A 21,344-nucleotide genomic window follows, 5' to 3' on the forward strand; every position below is an offset into this window, starting at 1 on the left:
TTTGATTATCCAAAGTGTTCATATAAATTAGATTAGGATTTAATTCTTTTTTCTGCATGCACTATGATATCTTCTGGATTTAATAAAATCGTTCTTTTCTTTACACCAGCTGACTGTCTAGACCCTGGGTGTTCTAATCATGGTGTGTGTATCCATGGGGAATGTCACTGCAGTCCAGGATGGGGAGGTAGCAATTGTGAAATACTGAAGACCATGTGTCCAGACCAGTGCTCTGGTCACGGAACATACCTTCAAGAAAGTGGCTCCTGCACATGTGACCCTAATTGGACTGGCCCAGACTGCTCAAATGGTGAGGTTAATAAATGCAGTACAATCAAGTTGCTTGATACTATTGAGCTAAAAATGATATTTTAATTTTTAAAAACCTCTTTGTAAACGTAATACAAATTTTAGTAAAGTGATTCTTTGCGGAAATAAATATTAAAAGTAATGATATGTAGTTGCCTTATAAAAAGGAACCATGCTTAGCCAATTTATCATTAAAATTTCCCCTTTAGTATTATGGGGAGGAGTAAGCTTTCATTTGCATAAGATACCATATCTTCTTAACTCTCAATTTATGGAACTACTAATCGAAACTAACCTCTCTAAAATCTTAAGTATAGCTTGGGGATTTAAGCACATTATCTTATAAACAGAGAAGCCTCAATTTTAAAAAACCACTTGACAATATAGGGCTAAACATGATCACAGTAAAGAGTATGCATGTATAGATATTATGATATGTATAAATGGTTCAACACTGAGTTTTTAATCATAATAATATGGTTATAATAGAAATGGTACAAGGTAATTTTATGCAGTCAGCCAAGTTGTTATTGAGTACTTACTATGTGTGTGGGATTGTGATAGGCCCCGTAAGAATAAAAGACTAACGAATCATGTCTGCCCTCTAGAACAATGGCTTTCTAATTTTTTGACCTTGAACTATCACCTTAAATACATTTTTGCATTATGACCTAGTGTAAGTGTACATGCACATCCTCACATAATTGAAATAAACATTCTACAAAGTGATACACGCTGCTTTTTTCAAGCCTATTTTATTTTTTTTCAAATGTTGGTTGCAGGCCATGAGCTAATTCCATGACTCATAAGTTACAGTTTGAGAAGGTGCCATTATAGTGTGGAAGATTACAGTTTAATTAGGGAGATGAGATGAATACATATGAAATAATTCTAAATCAATATATTCTAGTTTGATATTATATTGAGTATTACATGGAATATTATGCTGAATTCAGTGGACATTCAGAGGAGTGATTCTAAATGAGTATTCGAAGTTTTCAAGGAGACTTGTATTAACATTCTCTATTTAATGATGATGACAGTCTGGGTAAGGGTATAATTTTTGGCTAGGTGAACAGTATTAGAAAGTACTTAAGAGCATGGACTGTGAAATCAGATGTGTGGATTCACATTCAATCTGTACTCCTTAAGAGCTATGTGACCTTAGGCAAATTGCTATATGCCTCAGTTTACTCATCTGTAAAATCATGGGACATTCTTCACAAAGATGCTGTGGGAATTACTTGGAATAATGTATATAACATACTTAGTACAAAGCTTGGCTGATAAAAAATTCTAAAGATCGCTTCCACCACCATCACTACCATAGAACATCCCTAATCTGAAATTCAAAATGCTCCAAAATTCAAACGTTTTTGAGCACCAACATGATGCTCAAAGGAAATGCTCATTGCAGCATTTCACATTTTGTATTTTCAGATTAGGGATGCTCCTCTGGTATGTATGCTGCACATAGTATAACATCTGGAAAAGTTTAAAATCCAAATCACTTCTGGTTCCAAGCAATTGAAATAAAAGATTAGCGAAGATGAAATTGTGAGAAATATCATTATATTCAAGGGACAGTGAAAAAGTATTTGGAGGCAAAAAATTGGATTGGGCCTAATTATGGGGAGTAAGGTTTAGAAATGATAGTTTCAGGCAATGGAGGATTTACCAATAGCACTAATTTGCCCAGTAAGACAACGAGAGTATCGTTTTTGGAAAACTGTCCTGTAGATAATAAGTCAGAGAGCATGAATTGTGAGACTTTGATGGTGAAGAGACAAGCTGGAGGACTTTCCCACAAGTGTGAGGTGATGAGAGCATGAATTCGTTGGGAGTCAGTAGAAATGAAAAAGATAAATCTGAGGGACATTTGAAAGGAAAAGCAGACAGGACCTGCTGAAAAAGACACAGTAGAGACACGGGTTGAGAAGAGCTATAAAAATGAAGCAAGGAGAATTGGTGCTAATGTTAATGTCCCTGAATGAAGCAAGAAAGTTGGGAAAGGGTGAGGCTGATTGAAGAGGCAGGACATAGGGAGGCAATGGAAGAGAAGTGAGAAATAGAAAAGAGGATGAATTCTGTTTGGATACTCAAAGTAAGCAAAATCACACAATTCATCAAAAGAAGAGGAAAAATGAGAAAGAGAAACAGGGAAGAGAAGTGGAGGAGGAAGAGGATGATTATAGAGAAGGAAGGACAAGGGGAAGAAATGAGAAAGAAAATGAATTTTACTAGCAGTATAGAGTGAATAAAAACATCCCACTTAGATTAAATATAAGTCTTGGCTTCAGTGAAGGGGTCTATCTACTCTCCTGCCCCCTTCTCTAAGCCTGTTTAACAGTAAGTGACTGAGAACCAGAACACAGACGCTGAGCTGCCTGGGTTCAAATTTTGGATGGCCATTCACTAGCAATATGACGTTGGGCAAGTTATTTAATATCTCTGTGCCTCTGTTTCTTTGTATGTAAAATGGAGATAATTACAGGACTACTTTATACAGTTGAGGTAAGGCTGAAATGAGTTAGTACGTGAAAAGCACTTAGAATAGCACCTTACACAGTACGTGCTCAGTAAGTGTTAACCACTAATAGACGTAGTAGAGGGTGGTGATAGTAGTCACTATGGTAGAAGTATTCTAAAGGCTAATTGTAGTTTGTCATACTTAATTTCTCATCAATTCAGAGGAGCTTCCACATTAGTGATTGGACATGGTTCCCCAAATGTGAAATTTATTAAATGCAAATTGTTTCCTCTATTAGTACAATCAAATGGCATAAAATGACATGAAATATTGTGCTGAGAAGCTAATTCACATGTTTATTTTTAGCAAGAAGTAAAAAGACTAGTAATTTTTACAAATTGCTGTTTCCTGGCCTTTCGAGAACCTTGGGTGACATCTCTGCTGCCCTCTGAGTCAGTATCAGCATGACAGATTTCTCTGCTACTCTTTACCTCCTACAAATTGAATCCTGGAAGCCCAGACTAACAAATGTTTCCTATCAGCTAATTGATAATATTCATGAAAATTTTCTATTGAACTCATATACTACTGAGAGACAATCTCCTTCCCATTCTGATTTTTGTATGAGATGAGTTTTCTTCGTCCTTCCCTCCCTCTCTTATCTCTCCTTCCTTCCTTCCTTCCTTCCTTCCTTCCTTCCTTCCTTCCTCCCTCCTTCTCTTCTTCCCCTCCTTCCTGTTTCATTCACTCTCCCTCATCTTTTGGCCCATACACCTCTGGCTTGCTTGAGGAACCAGAAACTTTGGTGAGAAAATTCACATCTGCTAGAGCAAATAACATGTATAGAATAAATAAGAGTAAAAACACAAATTGGGATCTGGATTAGAGAGAGCCTGAAATGTCTTATTAAAGAGTTTCAGGGATATTACCACCAACCAACACTTATCCAGCATGAGTGAGTGGTATTATTTTAAATAACACGTTAACTTGTTTTGTCCTCTATTCGTAAAATATATTTTGTAATTACATATAATTTACATATAAAATAAGCATTTAGTGTTTTCTGTTGAGTTTTTACCTATACTAAAAAACCCTTTCCACAAAATATATCCAATTAAATGTTATAGAGATAATTACTTCTATAGTGAAGCTACTTGGTTCAGGTCTCTTATGCCTCCATCAGTAAAACGGCATATTAAGACTAGCTGTAGAATAATACTTGCTTGAAATACTGTCACTCAGATTTGCTTCCTACAATTATCCGAGTCGGAAAGGAACAAGCACAATAGCCCCTTTTTTCATATAAAGTTATTATAGTGTATTACCTGAATTATTTTATAAAGGGTAGTTTGTAACTGATACTAAATAACTTAAAAGTTAATTCAGCCCTCTTCATAAAATGATACTGCTATGAATTGGAAAATATGCATATAAATGTTAATTAAAAGATTAAATTGGCTGCCAAAAATCACATATCGTTATTTTACGTATTTAGACTGAATTTTTTTCATGCTGCTGTAATTATTTTGGTAGTTGAAAATCTAATTTTACCTGTGTACTAAATGACTGTTTAGTCATAGAGAACAGAGATCTTTATCCTATTCATCTTGATATCCTCAATGCAAAAAAGAAATTTCACATCTATTCAACTCTCGATAAATAGAGTAGCATAATGAATACAATACTCCATTTTTGAAGAAAGTAATTATAATAAGTATAGAAAAAAATCTTTATGAAACTTTGCTATTAGCTGCAGAAAGACAGAAAACCCACTTAGAATTAATAGTAAAGATCTCAAATATGCTTCCAATCATGCTGTGAAAATATCTGGTCTTGTGTGCCTCAAATTTATCTGATTATTGCACAGTTCTCATTTAAAGCTTATAAAAGCACTGTTATTTTACATTTGTGGCTTAAAGTTTACAAGCAGTATAATTCTGAATTTCTAAGTGAATGCTAGAGGAAAACACTTTACTCACTACCTCTTCTGTTGTTGTGGAAATGACCTTCACATATCTAAATTCAATAGGAGAGTAGACTTTACACCGGAAGAAACATTTGGTTAAGCTGCTAAAAGAGAATAAATGAATTATTTCCATCTGAAAGTTTATAGGTTTGAAAGCAACAGGGCTTTCCTCTATCTTCATCAGCAGTTTGTTCATTAATTAGCCCTTCAATTCCACTTCAATTAAATTAACTCTAATTAATAAGTTCATTACAAAGATTGACGCACCTTGCTCAAAGCTAGTGTGCTAAATGCTGATAAACACCATCACCCTAATGAAAAATTGATTAGATTGAATAAAAAGGGTACCTCAGAAAGAAACCTCTCGCTTCTAGAGCTGGGTTGATATTATGTTGCTCTGAAGTTAATCAAACTATCTTGGATCTCTTAATCAAAAATTTAATTCAAAGGAGATAGAAAATATTGCCTGAAAAAACCTGTGTGCTACCCTCTTCCAGTTAATAGTCCTGGGTGTTGTTTATAAAAAATATTACAACTCTCATAGTGCCTTGATAAGGTGTTTAAAGTTAGCCTGTAAGATAGAGAATCACGTGTCTGAGAAATGTTATTTGGGGAATGAATAGGAAAAACAGAACATGTGACTGCATAAACAGCTACTATTTTTTAATCAAATAAAGGTTTAGTACATTTTCTGTTTGTTAGAAATGATTTTAGGTTTTTATTGTTCAGTGCTTTATTTTTGCAAGAAAACGAAAACTAATCAACAGTCTTAGAATTTCAGGGGTATTACCCCAAAAAACTATAGCTAACTTTAACCTTGTATGTAAAGAGTAAAATGAAATCACCTTCAAAGTTTCTTTTACCTTTCCCTCTCCCTGTCTCTCAATTGGAACTAGTTAAAGAAAGCTTTTAAGAAAGCTTAAAAAATTTTTCTTACACATCTGAATTCTTTTTAAAGAGCTAACCTGGTATAACATTTGAAGTCATTTGGTAACTTGTGCTCTTTTCAGTAATTCTAGGAATTGAAAAACTTTGTTTTTCAAAGGAGAGTCAATTGTATGTATTATTAAACTGGTTTTGTACTGTGGACTAAGAAATTTGTATCTGTCAACAGTACAAAGTTACTGAATAGGAAAAACAGTTTCCTTTTACATGCATGTCTGTGTCAGAAGCAAGCTAATTTGCTTACCAAAGTAGATTCCTCTTAGTGAAAGTTTCTGAATATTTAAAACACTTAAATGTGGCATTAGAAATAACCCCTTTTCAAATTCTTGCCATATGTATGAAACCCAAGCCTGTTAGATACCTGAGATGCTGAAATATTTCATTAATTTGGGGGTGGGGATATGGGGACCTGTTTTCTTGGTGATAGATGTATATAAACATGACTACTCTCTATATATGTAATGTTTTCTATCTAAAGTATTATATATATAAAGAAATTATTTCTAGCAATTGTCATGTGTATTTTATGCATGATTAGAGCAGCATGTAAAATTAAATGATGAATAAAGATATAGAGTTCCACCATTGATAATTTCCTAGTAGTCGGTGCTGAAATTTACTTAGCATACAAATACTTCTGATTTCTTTTTGATGATTTTGTGTTTCCCTTGAACAAATGTGAGTGGAAGATGCAGCGCTGCTTATTAATTCCCCTTCTCCCTCCCGCTACCCTTCTCTCCTGTTTTGCTTCCTCTTCCTCCCACACAGAAATATGTTCTGTGGACTGTGGCTCACACGGCGTTTGCATGGGGGGGACGTGTCGCTGTGAAGAAGGCTGGACGGGCCCAGCGTGTAATCAGAGAGCCTGCCATCCCCGCTGTGCCGAGCATGGAACCTGCAAGGATGGCAAGTGCGAATGCAGCCAGGGCTGGAATGGAGAGCACTGCACTATTGGTAGGCTCACTGCACGTCTGTGTCTATCTGTCCCCTCCTCCCAGAGAAGAGCCCCCATGGTCAGCTGTTTTCAACTTGGAAAAAGCCTGTTCTTTGCATTATTTTTTACTTGTCTTTCTTAACACGAAGTTATTTTTTAAATATGGTTGTCATTTTATGATGGCAATTGAGTTCTTTTTAGAACAGCTGTCACAAGTATGAGGTTTAAACTTTTATTCCTTGGTTTTGGGGATGGCCACGTAAGTGGACTCACATAAAACAGACTTAATGATTTGTTTATAAGTGAAGTTTTATCAAATATTACTTCTTGATGTTCCATATTGTCATTGCATTTCTTAATAGCAGATTTTCCACTTTAGAAAAAAATGCTTTAAATGTTTTTCAAATATATGGCCTTGTTGGCTGCTGTGGTTTCCAGAATCACACAGCTTAGACTTGCCCGTATCTTGAGTCTCTACAAAAGACGTTTGACTTTTTATGACTTTATTTTGTGGTATCATGAGAAATAAAGTAGAATAAAATGCACAAATCTCGCTGCTTTTAAACAAACCTATATGGTTAACACTTTTTCACATATGATGACATTTGTGAACATCTATAGGTTAAATAAAACCATCAGATAGATGTTTCAGATAAAAACGCTAGTACATAAACAATATTTAGCGTAGATACAAAAGTATGCAAAATATATATATCATATTTTCAAGATACTCAGTGTCATTGCTTTTACCATTTGTCACTAAAATTAAAATGTCTAATTTTAAAACTACAACAAAAGTATGTAATAAATTTCTACATCACTTCAGTGAAAGTACACAATATTAGTTATAAATGGCACAGTCCTACCAAAATTTCAGAATTGGTGGTATAGTATTTCTCCACATTGTTTTACATTCCTAGGGTGAAAGTTGATAAATCTGTTGTGGGGAGTGTCAGTATCTTTTAAAGATTTCTTCTTCTGATGTATCTGTAAGTATTATGTACTTCGCTTTTTTGCTTTTTTGGGTAGCCAGAAACTTTGTCATGGGAAAATTGAAATCACATACGTCTTATAAATTGTCACAAGTGTGTCATTATAAACTTCATGGAAGGTTTTTCCTAGTCTTAATGCCATCCTTGACATCTGTTTCAAGGGTCTCACCGCACCCCTACGCTGGTGATCTTCAAGAAGAACTCAGGACCCAGAGGTAGTTGTATCATGGCTGTAATGTGTCACAACCAGCAAGAAAAAAAGACATATCCCGCAGAGTCTGCAGAAATCCATGCACAGCCTTCCCACCTTCCTTCTCTCCCACTGGGAGAGGTCACATGTAGCATGCTCCTTTTCCCAGCAGCGAAATGAATCAACACGTGTGCAGTATTTCTGCCCAAGGAAGCCTGTTCGAGACTTAGAGCAAGCTTGTCCAGCCTGTGGCCTGTGGGCCATATGCAGCCCAGGACAGCTTTGAATGAGGCCCAACACAAACTCATAAACCTTCCTGAAACAGAGATTTTTTTTGCAATCTTTTAGCTCATCAGCTATTGTTAGTGTTAATGTATGTTATGTGTGGTCCAAGACGATTTTTATTCTCCCATGGTGGCCCGGGGAAGCCTAAAGATTGGACTTCCCTGACTTAGAGTCTACGGTTTTTATTGGGGCTGTTCTAGGAGGTATCCTCTGTCTGCCACAACCACCAAAATCCCAACTCTCCTAAGAAGAGTGGGTGTGGACAAAATAACCCTATCAGTGTAGGGGACATCCACATTTCCAGATGCCAGCCAAGGGACAGCCCGCCAAAATCCTGCGAATCAGACCCGCTGTTAGCTCTTAATTGCACAGCATCCTTGGAGCTTCGCTGGTTGAATTGGAGCTTCCTGCCTGCAGCTGAAATCAACAACAGGTGCCCACAGTCATAGCGCTTGCACAGGGCTCGTACCCACTGATGTGGCCTTCCCCTCCCAAAGAGAGGCCTTCTGGGGCAGTGGCAGAGATTGTTCATGTGAACTACATTAAGGCACAAAAAAATTGATGAGCAGGATTTGTGTATCCTTTTGTGGCCATACAAGGGACAATGCAATACCTCTATAACCAAACAGCTCCATGTCCCAGGTGCCAGAATGCCTATATACCAGAGGCAGGGCGGGAAAACTATACCTCTGATCATATCCCCTCATTCCTTGTGACCCCACCACCCGATACCCAATCAGAAGAAGTGAATTGAGTCTAGCTGAGGGAGAAAAGTGATGATCTGACTGTATGTATCTTAGGAAGTACAGCAAACACGTGTGTATAGCTTTGAAAACCAGGAAGTGTACCAAAAAGTTATCCATTGGCAGATTTAACTTACCAACCAATAGTTATTCACCAGATCATTTTAGTGTTGTTCTCAGTGGCCTTGGTATCATTACACGGATAATAGTTTCCCGTAGATGAGCTGTTCTTGAACAAATTCCTAGTTATTTAGGAACAAACAGGATTTTTGTTAGCAGTGGGTCTTTGTATTACAATTTAATAAACCCTGCAATAGTTCTTAACAATTCCATTTTCTATTATTTTCATTTATTCTGTTGCTTTATACTCCATATGAGTAGCAGTGTGGGAAATAAGGGACCTGCTTCATTTAAAAATAAATCCTAGATGTGAACCTTTTAAAAGATGCAGAGTGCCTTTAAAGCATTTTCTGCTCTTTTATACTAATAAGATGAGTTATTTCCAATGTGGGCATACAAAGACCCAATTACCTTTCCCATGTTTCCTTACTACCTGTGTATATGCCCACCATAGTTTCCTGGTTAGGGGGTTAGGGCCCTAAGTGGCCCTAAGGGACCATTTGTGAGCCACGGATTAAACACCCAGGAAACTCTGGTGTGTGTTCTCACTTGGGATGGTTACTGTTGTTGCATTTCCTCTCCATTTCAACTCTTATGCATCTGGCTGAAAGAAGCTGCCACTTGGTGAAAGAATGCTCATAAATCAGCAAGATTGTTTTCTTTCTCCATATTATGTGCCATCTCATTGAATACCAAACAGGGAGGTTAATTGAAAGAGAAATGGAGGAGAAAGTAAACAGAAGCAAACAAAAGTTCCCACTAGAAAGCAAAGGAGATTCTTCATTAGTCATCTTACTGTCTTCATAAACTCTGTCCATGCTTTCATAAAACCATAGGCATTTTGAGAGTAAAACAGGTTATGAATTTGAAGTGTTCACTGAACGCCCTATCTACCTGAAAGGATTCCATTCTGATATTTTTGTTAGAGTATTCATATTTTCCTCTCATTATGAATCATGTGTTCAGCAAATTAGGCATATTCGTCCGCAGGTTCATCGTCCCAAGTCCTCCTTTCTTGGGTTTCCCTTTGATTAGTGATGCATGCAGATGGAAAATGAAACAAGGAGAAATCTACTTTTAGCAATATTGTGATTAAAATAGATATTCTCCTTTCCCCCCCGTAAGGCATTCATGATTATAAGACCCTTTAATAAATAAAGAGAAAGAGAAGTTACATGATTAAGCCACATCAAATAAGCACCAGTACTTACTGCTAAAATGATTTGATAGTAATAGCACTGATACAGATGCTCCACTACAAAAATACTCTCTGTTATATGTGACCGTTCCATATAAGCTTCAAAGGATTCTATTCATGGGCTGCCGTTGTTTTTCATGAGGTAGGAAAGATGTACAAATATTTAGAGAATTCAGAGACAAGTTAAAAATATATTAAATGTAATGAAATGTTTTTTAAATAATAGTTGACACAATAAGAATATTATCTGGCTATCTCTATGGAAAACTTAAGCAGTTCTGTAATGTGAGAGTTGAGGTTGGTCAGAGAAATTGGGCGGCTTCTTGCTTAGAAAAAGAGGGAAAATCTCCTGTGGGAATGACCTGTAGATGCAGTTAGTTGGCCATAGATGCAATGCAAATGCAGCGGTAGGCTCTGCTGAACAGGTAGTTATAGGCAGAATCAATCACTTTTAAGTGTAATACAAAGTAAATAACCTGGGCAATGATTAATACTAAATACCAAATTTTAACAACTGCTAACCTATCGCTTCCACAAGAACTATTCTTTTTGGTATTTGCGGAAGAGATTTACCCTAGAAGTCATTCATTTGTATCCCAGAGAACTGGAGGCTGTAGATGAGATCGAGACCACAGCAGGGAAATGATTGAATAATGTATTCGATTGTTACCTACCATGGAGGGTTGTTGGGAAGGGAAAGAAGGCTCAGCTCTCTGTAGACAAGCAAGTTGTCTTCTGGAGGCTGATTGGCATTTTCCATCTATCCAGGAGACAGAAGTGGAGAATATGGGTTTATATTGTGTAAATGTTTGTTAGATACAATGAAGAACCTCGGGTCAGAAAGCATATTTAAATCCTGGAACAAGCTACTCAAGAAATTTGGGAACCTCCCAGGTAATCGTAGTATTGTTAAAGCTTAATACTGTGATTACTTAGGTGTGAAACACTGGAGGTTTTGTCAGTTCTTTTTATTAGCTTAAAGAGTATCGTTAGAATGGGAGTTTTTTTTAACTTCTCTCCATCCATTATCCTAAAAGATCAAGTCTCTTGTGTAGTAGCCCTATTTGAAGGACCCCTCGAGGTCTCTTGCAGTTCTAGGATTTTTTCACTGTTGATAATTTCTGCTTTATTTGGAAAACTACTAGATTTAAACATGGGATTCTCTTTTTGTCTCTATGTCATTTAACTTTTGTTTTTGCTTTTCCTGTGGCACTGAAACATAGCAAGAAACCATCTTCACTTTTTCAGATCACTTGGGGTTCGTTTTGTGGGATGCTCTACTTTGCATGCCTCGCTTACTTTTTTTTTGTTAATTAATTCATTTGTTTGTCCAATAAGCAATTATTGAACATCTCTTCTGTGATACTAAGAACGATTTCTTACAAAACTCGGGGTAACATAAATAAAAAAGGTATGGGCTTTGACATTTTAAATAAAATGTTTATAAGTCAGTTTTACAATTTATTCACTGTAACTGGTGTTTTGTTTTGCTTTGTTTTGTTTTGTTTTTTGAGATGGAATCTCACTCTGTCACCCAGGCTGGAGTGCAATGGCGCAGTCTCGGCTCACTGCAAACTCCGCCTCCTGGGTTCAAGTGATTCTCCTGCCTCAGCCTCCCAAGTAGCTGGGATTACAGGCGCCCGCCACCACACCCAGCTAATTTTTGTATTTTTTTAGTAGAGATGGATTTTCACTGTGTTGGCCAGTCTGGTCTCAAACTCCTGACCTCAGGTGATCCACCCGCCTCGGTCTCCCAAAGTCCTGGGATTACAGGCATGAGCCACTGCGCCCATCCTTGAACTTGTATCTTAACTGTTCTCAGCCTCAGTTGGGTTTTTTCCCAAATGTAAAATGGCTGTAATAGTACATATATGAGATTTTGAAGCAGAATACTGTAATGTTTAAAAGCTTTGGGAATTGGAATTCTTTCCGTACCACTGAGTGACGTTGGGCAAGTCATTTAACTGGTTTTATATGAAATGTGAGTATTATGTACTTCATGGGATTATTAGAATTAAATGGAATACTAGAATGTAAAGCATTTAGCAAATGATGTTCAATAAATTCAAGTTTTAATTTTGTTATTAAGTATAAATGAGACAAAGTACAACCCAGAAAATGTTTTGGGTGCCAACATTCAAAAACAAGAACAACAGAACAAAACTCCTGTCCAGGAAATTTACTTTAAAGAGTTAATGACATTTCCATTTTATTATTATAAAATATAATCTAGTCTCATAATGGATATTGTTTAACAAGAAATGTTTATGTTTGGGTTAACGGTTTGAGAGTTGGTTTTATTTTTTTTTTTAATTTTCATTCATTTTCTTATTTTTGAGAAGGATCTCACTCAGTTGCCCAGGCTGGACCACAGTGGTACAGGCATGGCTCACTGCAGCCTCTGCCTCCTGAGCCCAAGTGATCCTCCCACCTCAGCCTCCCAAATAGCTGGGACCACAGGAGTGTGCCACCACACCTGGCTAATTTTTTGTATTTTTGTAGAGAAGGAGTTTCTTCATGTTGCCCAGGCAGGCTGGTCTCACACTCCAGGACACAAGCAATCCACCCACCTCAGCCTCCCAAGGCGCTGGGATTATAAGCATGAGCCACCGTACCCAGCCGAGCATTGTTTTTTAAAATCGTGATGATGAAAGAAAGGTGGAGGATATGGATGTATTTTTCTTCTAGTAATGTCTCAAGCACAGAGTTGTTTATTGAGCTACATTGATTTTCATGTACTTTTAGGCAATTCAAATGGAAATGTAGCCTAGGGGACATCCTAATTCCTTTAAACTACAAAAGACCAGCTATTTGTTTTTATTCTAATTCTCAGTACATTGGGAAACGAGATCATTAATGATCACAAAGACGGGCTTTGTTTGCTCAGACAAAACTTACACATGCAGTACTCAGCATCGTCTGTTAAACACCAGGGCTGCTCTTGGGCTTTGGGAGGCTGAAGATTAGAAACTGAAAATGAAATGCACACAGCCGGGGAGGTATTTCGGAAACAATGTGGGGTGGAAAGAGAGAAAGATCAAAACTTTTACTGACACAGACAAGCTTAGGCTTGGTATTCTAATTCTTATCTCAGATACTGGTGAAAGAATAGTATTTTAATTGTTAAAAAGTAGGTGACAAATTTGGAAATAAAATGACCTCTTTGATAAATGCTTTGCTTAAATTGCAAAACTCAGTATTCTTCAGAACTTTTGCAGTGTTTCCCAAATTGAGCATCATATCCAAAATAAAACAACATGTAATTCTAAAAATGTCTTTGTAGATTTTAAGTCACATTTTGTTGATAATTCCCATTCAGTGGATATAGGACACCACATCATGCCCACAAATGGCTGTTCTGGGAGGCATTTGGCTTCACATCAGTCAGTGGTTGGTAGTGGTGACGAAAGGCAACCTGCACCAAACTACCAGCATCCCTGACCTTGCCAGAGACAGGTTTACTGTGAAGCTGGTGAAGCATGAATGTCAGGGTTTCGTTTGCAACTGGCCCCTCCTAAGATCCCACAAGGGGACACCATGGGTTCAGGTGTCATATGTTAATATAAAACTTGCAAATCAGCTGACTTCTGACTCTTCACACTCCAACTTCCTTTTCACCACACTTTTCCTCGTGCAGGATGGCATTGGGGTGGCTGTGGGCATTGTAAGAATTCCAATAAGGAGAATTTGATCTGGGGGTACATTTAGTTTAGATTTAATGGGATGTGCATATGAGGTGTGAAATCACTTCTGTCTCTGGTTGTTACTGCTAGCCACCCAGGAATCTTCCTACCTTCCACTGACTCATCTAGTGACATGAAAGTACAGGGTCAGGGAGTAATTAGATGAAGATATGTTTGTCCTGTGGAGCTTTGCACCAGAAGCAAGTAGGTATTGGAGGAGAAAAAAGGTTTGAAATTTATGGAAATAGAAGCTAGTCTGGAAAATTCCTCATGTCACCAAATACCTAAAATGCCTAATTAAAGCGGAAGTTTTCTCCTACCAGGCGTGTATTTGATAATAGAGTGTATATAATTATAAACATGCCATAGCTTTTCCTTTTAGATGAGTATTTCTCCTTTGAGTATTTTCTGAATTCCTGTATTTGTAGGGTATAACTCCGTAGCAGTACTGCAAATATTAAGTTCAACGGTATGTGAAATCACATGTGTTACGCATCCCAGAGTATCACTGAATCACATGAGTGCACCAGAAAGTCTTGTTTATGTGACATGAAATACTGACATTGCAAAATTAACATAAAACTCAAAATATTCTACTGTGTGGACATCACAACAAAATAGTTAATGAGTATTATCAACTCAGCATATTTAAGATCAGTTTATTACACAATTAAAAAAAGCCTTTCCAAACTTGACAATAATGGCACAAATTTACATGACATTACCAATAACAAATTTTGAAGTCAATTGGACTATTACTGTTAGTTTTATCAGTAATGAAAAGTAAACTGTCGCACAGAATATAGACTGAATTATCTTTCTATACTCTCTATAGAAAATATTACAAAAATCATTGTCATATAAAGAGGCAATTAAAGAGTAATTATAGCCCAAAAATATAGGAAAAATGTTCATTTAGAGGCATGGCAAGCACTGAATAAAAAAATGTATATGGGGCCAGACACAGTTGCTCATGCCTGTAATCCCAGCACTTTGGGAGGCCAAGGCGGATAGATCATGAGGTCAGGAGATCAGGACCATCCTGGCTAACGTGGTGAAACCCCATCTCTACTAAAAATACAAAAATTAGCTGGGCATGGTGGTACATGCCTGTTATCCCAGCTACTCAGGAGGCTGAGGTAGGAGAATAGCTTTGAACCAGGGAGTCAGAGGTTGCAGTGAACTGAGATTGCCCCACTGCACTCCAGCCTGGGGACCAGAGCAAGACTCCGTCTCAAAAAAAAAAAAAAAAAAAATGTGTATGGTTTCTCTGATATTTGTGGGATTAACTGAAAAATAATGTTTTGTTGTGGTTTTTCTCATTCTACATCCTTTTATACCAATTTCATATTTATATTTTGATATTCTTTTTCTTAAAGAGGGCCTCCCACATTAGTAAATTTCAGACCCATAAACCCTGGATTTCCCCCTGGTTCCAGCTCTGTCACTTCATGTCTGTATGATCTTGGGAAATTACTTTAAGCCCGCTGTGCCTCAGTTTCCTCATCTATAAAGTGGGAATGAAAATAATAACTACCTTGTAGAGTTCCTGAGGGTATTAAATGGGCCGGGTCATGTGGAAGAGCACTTGGCACAGTGCCTGGCATGCAGTAAACACCCTATAGATGTGTCTTCTTGTTGTTGTTGCTAGTCTCTGGACTGAAATTCATAACAAACTGACTGTGACTAATTCCTCCCTGCTAAATCTTGTGTCTAGGCAGAGGAATTAGCCTCGGCTATTTCCTCCAGAAAAATAGGAGTGCATGCTGGATACAAGGAGAACTAATCCCTTCTACTTCCTGACACATGAATAGTCTGGACATAGATGCCTCATGATCTGTCATCCACAGTGGAGAGTGGGGTCACCAAGGAGGTGTCAGGCATGGAGTTGAGGGGGAGATTCTCCTAAACTGACTTGATTGGCCCTGGAAATCCAGGGGAAAGTCTCCTAAACTGACAGGCTGAAAAACCTCCTGTGAAGCTTGCAGAACGAGAACTTCTTGAGGTCCCTCCTGCTCTGCAAGTCCCAGTGATTCTCAGTCATAAGAAATTTGATGGACAGAGGGGACAGAGATCCCTGAGTGAGTCATGGAAAGCCCCTTCAGAACTCAGGAGTATCGCCCATGTTCTGAGAACCGGGCTGATTTAGGTGTCTGTTTCTTCCATTGAGATAACAGTATCCTTTGGGGGCCTTTCAATACTGTTTTTCTCATTTTAGTCTAGTTTCTTCAGGTAACAGTTTTATATAGTCTTTAGCCTCTGTAATCCCCTCAGTCTTGTATTTTTTTTTTTTTTTTTTTTTTGAGACGGGGTCTCACTCTGTCACCCAGGCTGGAGTGCAGTGGCCGGATCTCAGCTCACTGCAAGCTCCGTCTCCCGGGTTTATGCCATTCTCCTGCCTCAGCCTCCCCAGTAGCTGGGACTACAGGTGCCCGCCACCTCACCTGGCTAGTTTTTTGTATTTTTTAGTAGAGATGGGGTTTCCCCATGTTAGCCAGGATGCTCTCGATCTCCTGACCTCGTGATCCGCCCGTCTCGGCCTCCCAAAGTGCTGGCATTACAGGCGTGAGCCACCGCGCCCGGCCTCAGTCTTGTAATTTTTAAAAGAAGAGGTCACTTAATCTCTTATCTACAAATGCATGCCTGGTTTCTGTGACCTTTCTAAAAGGTGGAGGTCCTGTTTTGTTGGGTTGTCAGTGTTCTCTACTATTTCAATATTTTTTAAACTACTACAAAGATAAGGTTTATTCTGATGTTGCAATCTGTCTGTCCTTCAAATCATTCTTTCGATTTTGCTTTTCTTTGCATATACCAATTTCATCAAAAAAAGGACATGGAGCTTGGGGTTCTGCTTCCTTGCAGCCAGCACTGAGAGCAATGGCAGATCCGCACTTTGAGCCAAATTTGTCTTTCGCTCAGTGTTCCACAGCCTGTTGAGTGAGAGAGTCATCAACCAACAAAAACAAATTTAGTGACCTAAATTGGAAACTTTAGTAAGTTTGACTCTGTGTTTCTATCATAGTTTAGCCTTAAATACTGCACGCCAAGGTTTTATCAAATAATTCAATTTCTACTGTTACAGTCTGTATACTATAGAGCCTCCAAGGTGTTACTAATTTGGACTCTACCAACTTCTTGTGAAGTGTGTTACAAATTTAACCTTGTAGCGTCCCTCCTTCCTTATCTCCTTCACCTTCCTGGGCGAGTCATACGGTGTCTCCAAAAGTCCCGTTAGAATTACATCTGCAACTCAGATTACCGATCGCATCCTCAAAGAAGTGGATGAGACTCCGCACTGACTTCTACACCTGACTTGCTGCGTAACTGTCAGGAAAAGTCGTAGTCCCGAGGGCCATGTGCATACGTAATCTCCAATCGTGCTGGTGATTTATTTTCCACTAAATAATTTCCCAAGGCCTCGGTTTCTGTCCTTAAGAGTGGGAGCAAGTGTAGGGATAAACAGCTCTCACTATTGACATCAGGCCTTGAGTTCCCTTTTTCTCCACCCTATCCTTCATGCCATAATTTATCCTCACAAAAAAGAGAGACAACAGCATAGTCATCAGCTAACGCTGCGTGGTTTCATATCAGACGGCAGTGCCAGTGCTACTGAGAGGTAAATTTCTAGGACAGGTGTGTTGTTTTGGGAAACGTTAGATTTTTTTTTTTTTCCATACTTTAGAAAAGGAGCATTTTTTAGGCCTTCTGAGACTCAATTCTGAATGGAAATAACTGCTTTGTGGGTGAATACATCTGGATTTAACATACGTTTCCCGCTGAAGTAATTTACACGTAGCCTATGAGGATGAGAATTTAGAGTTCTTTCAAAGAAGTACGCTTCACACGCTTGTTTAGGGTCATATGATAAATGAATTCTATACTGTGGTGTTTGCTTGTGCAGGAACTTCTTTCCAGTCTGCCTCCTGTGGTCTAGCTTGAGTCCCAATAGCTCCTGACAAATGAAGCTTTCTCCTGCAGGGCCCACTGGAAGGCAGGCCCACTGGCATTAGAAGCAGCTGCTCCAGAAAGAATGGAGAGTTAAACCCGTTGTGATTTTTCTCGACTCGGAGCAATACGTAAGAAACTGTGAGGATTTGTATTGTTTTTTGATGAGTTAGATGTCATTGAAATCTGCCTGATTTCTTTAGGCTTGGCACACCCGATTCCTTCCTTTCCCCGTACCTTGCGTTTGTTTCCCACCGTGAACTTAGTGGTTTGCTAACTAGTTCTTTTAAGTCTCAAAATAGTTTACTGTGTAGTGGCTCTGTGTCTTAGGGAAACAACTTATAAATCATAATTGTTATCTCGAGGAAATTTTTGAATCCATTAATTTTAATTACAGTTATAGGCCAGGCCAGAAACTTAAAATACGAATATATTCATGTATTCATGCCTGTGGTTTCCATTTTTCTTTCTGAAACCACATGTCCCATCTTAAACGAATATAAGTTGTTTTTTAAAAAGTTCATTGAGAGACATAGTATCTGAATAAAAGCCAAGTAAGTCATATGTCAAATTTGTACTATACTATTTCATTAGAAACTTGATATTTTGTTCCTTTACTAATATACTAGAGTATCTTTTTACCCTTTGGAACACCTCATTAATTTGTATCTTTTGAAAACCATCTACAATCTTAATTACCACCAAAACCTAGTATATTGGAGGTTTTAAAGCTCAATTGACTGGATATACAATTTAACCAGAAATAAAGATGGAAAATGCTCCTTCTTCTGCTTGCCAAGTTCATCAGAAGCCTTTTATTGAAAAGTTTAGATCCAAGGCATTTGAGAGTGAAACCAGGTGCAAAATAATATGTTGTCAGGTATTTCACGATATCAGCAAGGAAGAGAAAGAGTATCTCAAGTTCCAGATTATAAGGATGCCACATTCTTCCCGAAAGTAAGCCAGGTAACTGGGGAGTGAAAGGCAGCTAGTGAGGTGTTTAGGAGGATTTGAAGTAATTTTCCTTATATGCTGAGATCCTTATTACCTCATGGAGTAAATGAAATGTTGGGGACTTTTCATTGAGTTTAATGTAAGGGTAGAGAAATTAAGCCCACAATTTTAAGAAGTATGATTATCCCTTCGCACATGGTATGTTGGTATCCTTTCAATGGCTGAATTTATCTTTGCCATTTCTTGAATATGACAAGTTGAAAATAGCCTCTTTTCATCTTAAAACAGTTCCTCTTCCACCTCCCTATTTTGAAGTGCAAGTTTGGTTATGGTGTCTGTCCGTACAGAGGCACGGCCTTCCTGCAGCCTTCATATTTAACGTATTTGCAGATGAGGGTGTGACTGGAGCCAGTTTTTGTCTGTTGTTCTTCATAAGTTCAGTGACCCTCTCTTTTTTGAGTGCCCCTTTAATGAAGCTGGAAACCAGCTGTCTGAAATATGACTATCATTTCTGGGATTTAACAGGCATGTGCCTTGGATAAATTAAGGAGCAGTCAGAGGAGGTCCATAAATGTGAATACTTTGCCAGCTGCTTTTCCATTAAACTCTGTTGGTTGAATGAAATTAGTAAATAATTATGTTGGTGGGGAATCTACTATATCTAAATGTGATATAATGTCTTCCTTTAACAACAGAGCTTAATTTTTCTTATATACTAAATTAGTTTTTAGGGTAATCTACATTGCAAATTGGTCAATTTGCATCAAAACTATGCCTAGTTGTTCTGATTTGTCAACACCTCTTTTTAGAAAAGTCTTTAACTTTAAGCATGGGTGGGTAAAGCCATCTGCCTGTGGAGCTCGCCTGCAGCTCCATCGCTTAGCCCACCAGACAGGTTACAGCTGCTTCATTGTTACGGTGCTGAATGATTACCATTCTGTCCAAAATTAATATTTACATATGTGTCCATAGAAAGCATGTGGCTACACATAAGCAATCTAATTGTGAATTAATGACATAAGGTATTCATTCATTAGTCCCCATCTGAACAATAAGGTGTTAAATAATACTTTTCACATACAGTCCAACTCTTGACTTTTTTTTTTTTTTTTTTTTTGAGACAGAGTCTTGCTCTGTCGCCCAGGCTGGAGTGCAGTGGCACGATCTCGGCTCACTGCAACCTCTGCCTCTGGGTTCAAGCAATTCTCCTGCCTTAGCCTCCCGAGTAGCTGGGACTACAGGTGCCCACCACCAGACCTGGCTAATATTTTTGTATTTTTAGTTGAGACGGGGTTTCGCCGTGTTAACCGGGATGGTCTCTAGCTCCTGACCTCATGATCCGCCCACCTCAGCCTCCCAGTGTGCTGGGATTACAGGCATGAGCCAGTGCGCCTGGCCCGACTCTTGACTTTTAAGATGAGTCCCCAGTAGTGATTGTTATGTATGTGAGCAATCCACTGCAGTACATTGGTATAGATAAGGAAAAAATCACCATATAGCTGCCATAAAATGCAGAGAGGAAACTAGGTGGCTATTTCACTTACTCTGACTCTTTTCTGCCCCTAAAAGCGTTGTCCTCTGAATTGTGACCACTACAGGAACAAACCACATAGTAAAAGTCTAGATGTGCAATTACGACTACAGGTTTGTGTGCCACCCACAGCTACTGGAAGGGATTGTCTCCGCCAAGGGTGGGCTTCCTCCTGTATTTAAGAATGGTGACACATAAACTTATACCATTCTGCTATGAAAAGTTAGCAATATATATCCTGTCTGCTCAGTGTATTTCATAATGAAAAATCTGTAGCAAATTCACAATGTAAGGATAGGGATATGCATGTAAAATATGATATTTTAGTTTCCAAATAGTTATTGTAAATCCATGGCTTGTATTTCTGAATTTGTGAGTGCAGTATGTGAATATTTGTGTGAGTACCTACACTTTTCAAGAAAACATTAATTTATCTTGCTCAAATAAAATTACTAGTGAGGGAGCAGAAAATATATAAGGGCAAATTGTGATGTGTTCTTTATTCCAAAAAGCTGAACTCCATGTTGACCAGGAATTGTGCATCTAACCAGCAGACGGTTTATGAGAGACAAGGAAGAAGAAACTTCCTGACTGTGAAATGGAGTTGTCCCTGCTCTGGGAACAAGCCAGTTCATGTAAAGAAAGTTCTCAGCAAAAGGAGGATAGCTTAGGGAGGCAGAGTAAAGGGGCTTATCCTGCTGCTATGGGGCAGAATGGACCCTGGGGCTTATGAAACCAAATCATTGCCAATCGCACATTTCTTTCCTCAAAGTCAGACTTTTTCTTCTTCATAGTCGCTTAAAAAAATACCAGTTGCCTCATGAGTTTGTCCTTTTTAAACTATCCCTATTAATAAGATGAATCGATAATATTTAATATTTATTGAGCATTTACTATTTGCTAAGGCACAATGCAACTGTTCTACATTAATTATGTTATTTAATTCTCAGCTAGAAACTAGTAAAATCTCCATTGAAGATTTAACTGAGGCTCCGAAAGGTTATGTAACTTTTCTGTGGATGCACAGCTAGTAAGCAACAAAATCAGACTCCAGACCCATGTGAGCAATTTCCAAGCCC

At 38.1% G+C, this 21,344-nt stretch overlaps 1 protein-coding gene across 1 annotated transcript in view; it reads left to right on the plus strand.

Moving 5' to 3' along the window:
• TENM3 (teneurin transmembrane protein 3) overlaps window positions 1–21,344 on the plus strand; it is a 718,045-nt gene that overhangs the window by 597,590 nt on the left and 99,111 nt on the right. The window contains exons 11-12 of the mRNA XM_012000130.1: window positions 110–310; window positions 6,459–6,644. Coding sequence (XP_011855520.1) covers window positions 110–310; window positions 6,459–6,644 — 387 coding nt within the window. The remainder of the gene's footprint in view (window positions 1–109; window positions 311–6,458; window positions 6,645–21,344) is intronic.

Source organism: Mandrillus leucophaeus, unplaced genomic scaffold, assembly GCF_000951045.1.
Source record: "Mandrillus leucophaeus isolate KB7577 unplaced genomic scaffold, Mleu.le_1.0 Scaffold62, whole genome shotgun sequence".
Taxonomy (NCBI): Eukaryota; Metazoa; Chordata; class Mammalia; order Primates; family Cercopithecidae; genus Mandrillus; species Mandrillus leucophaeus.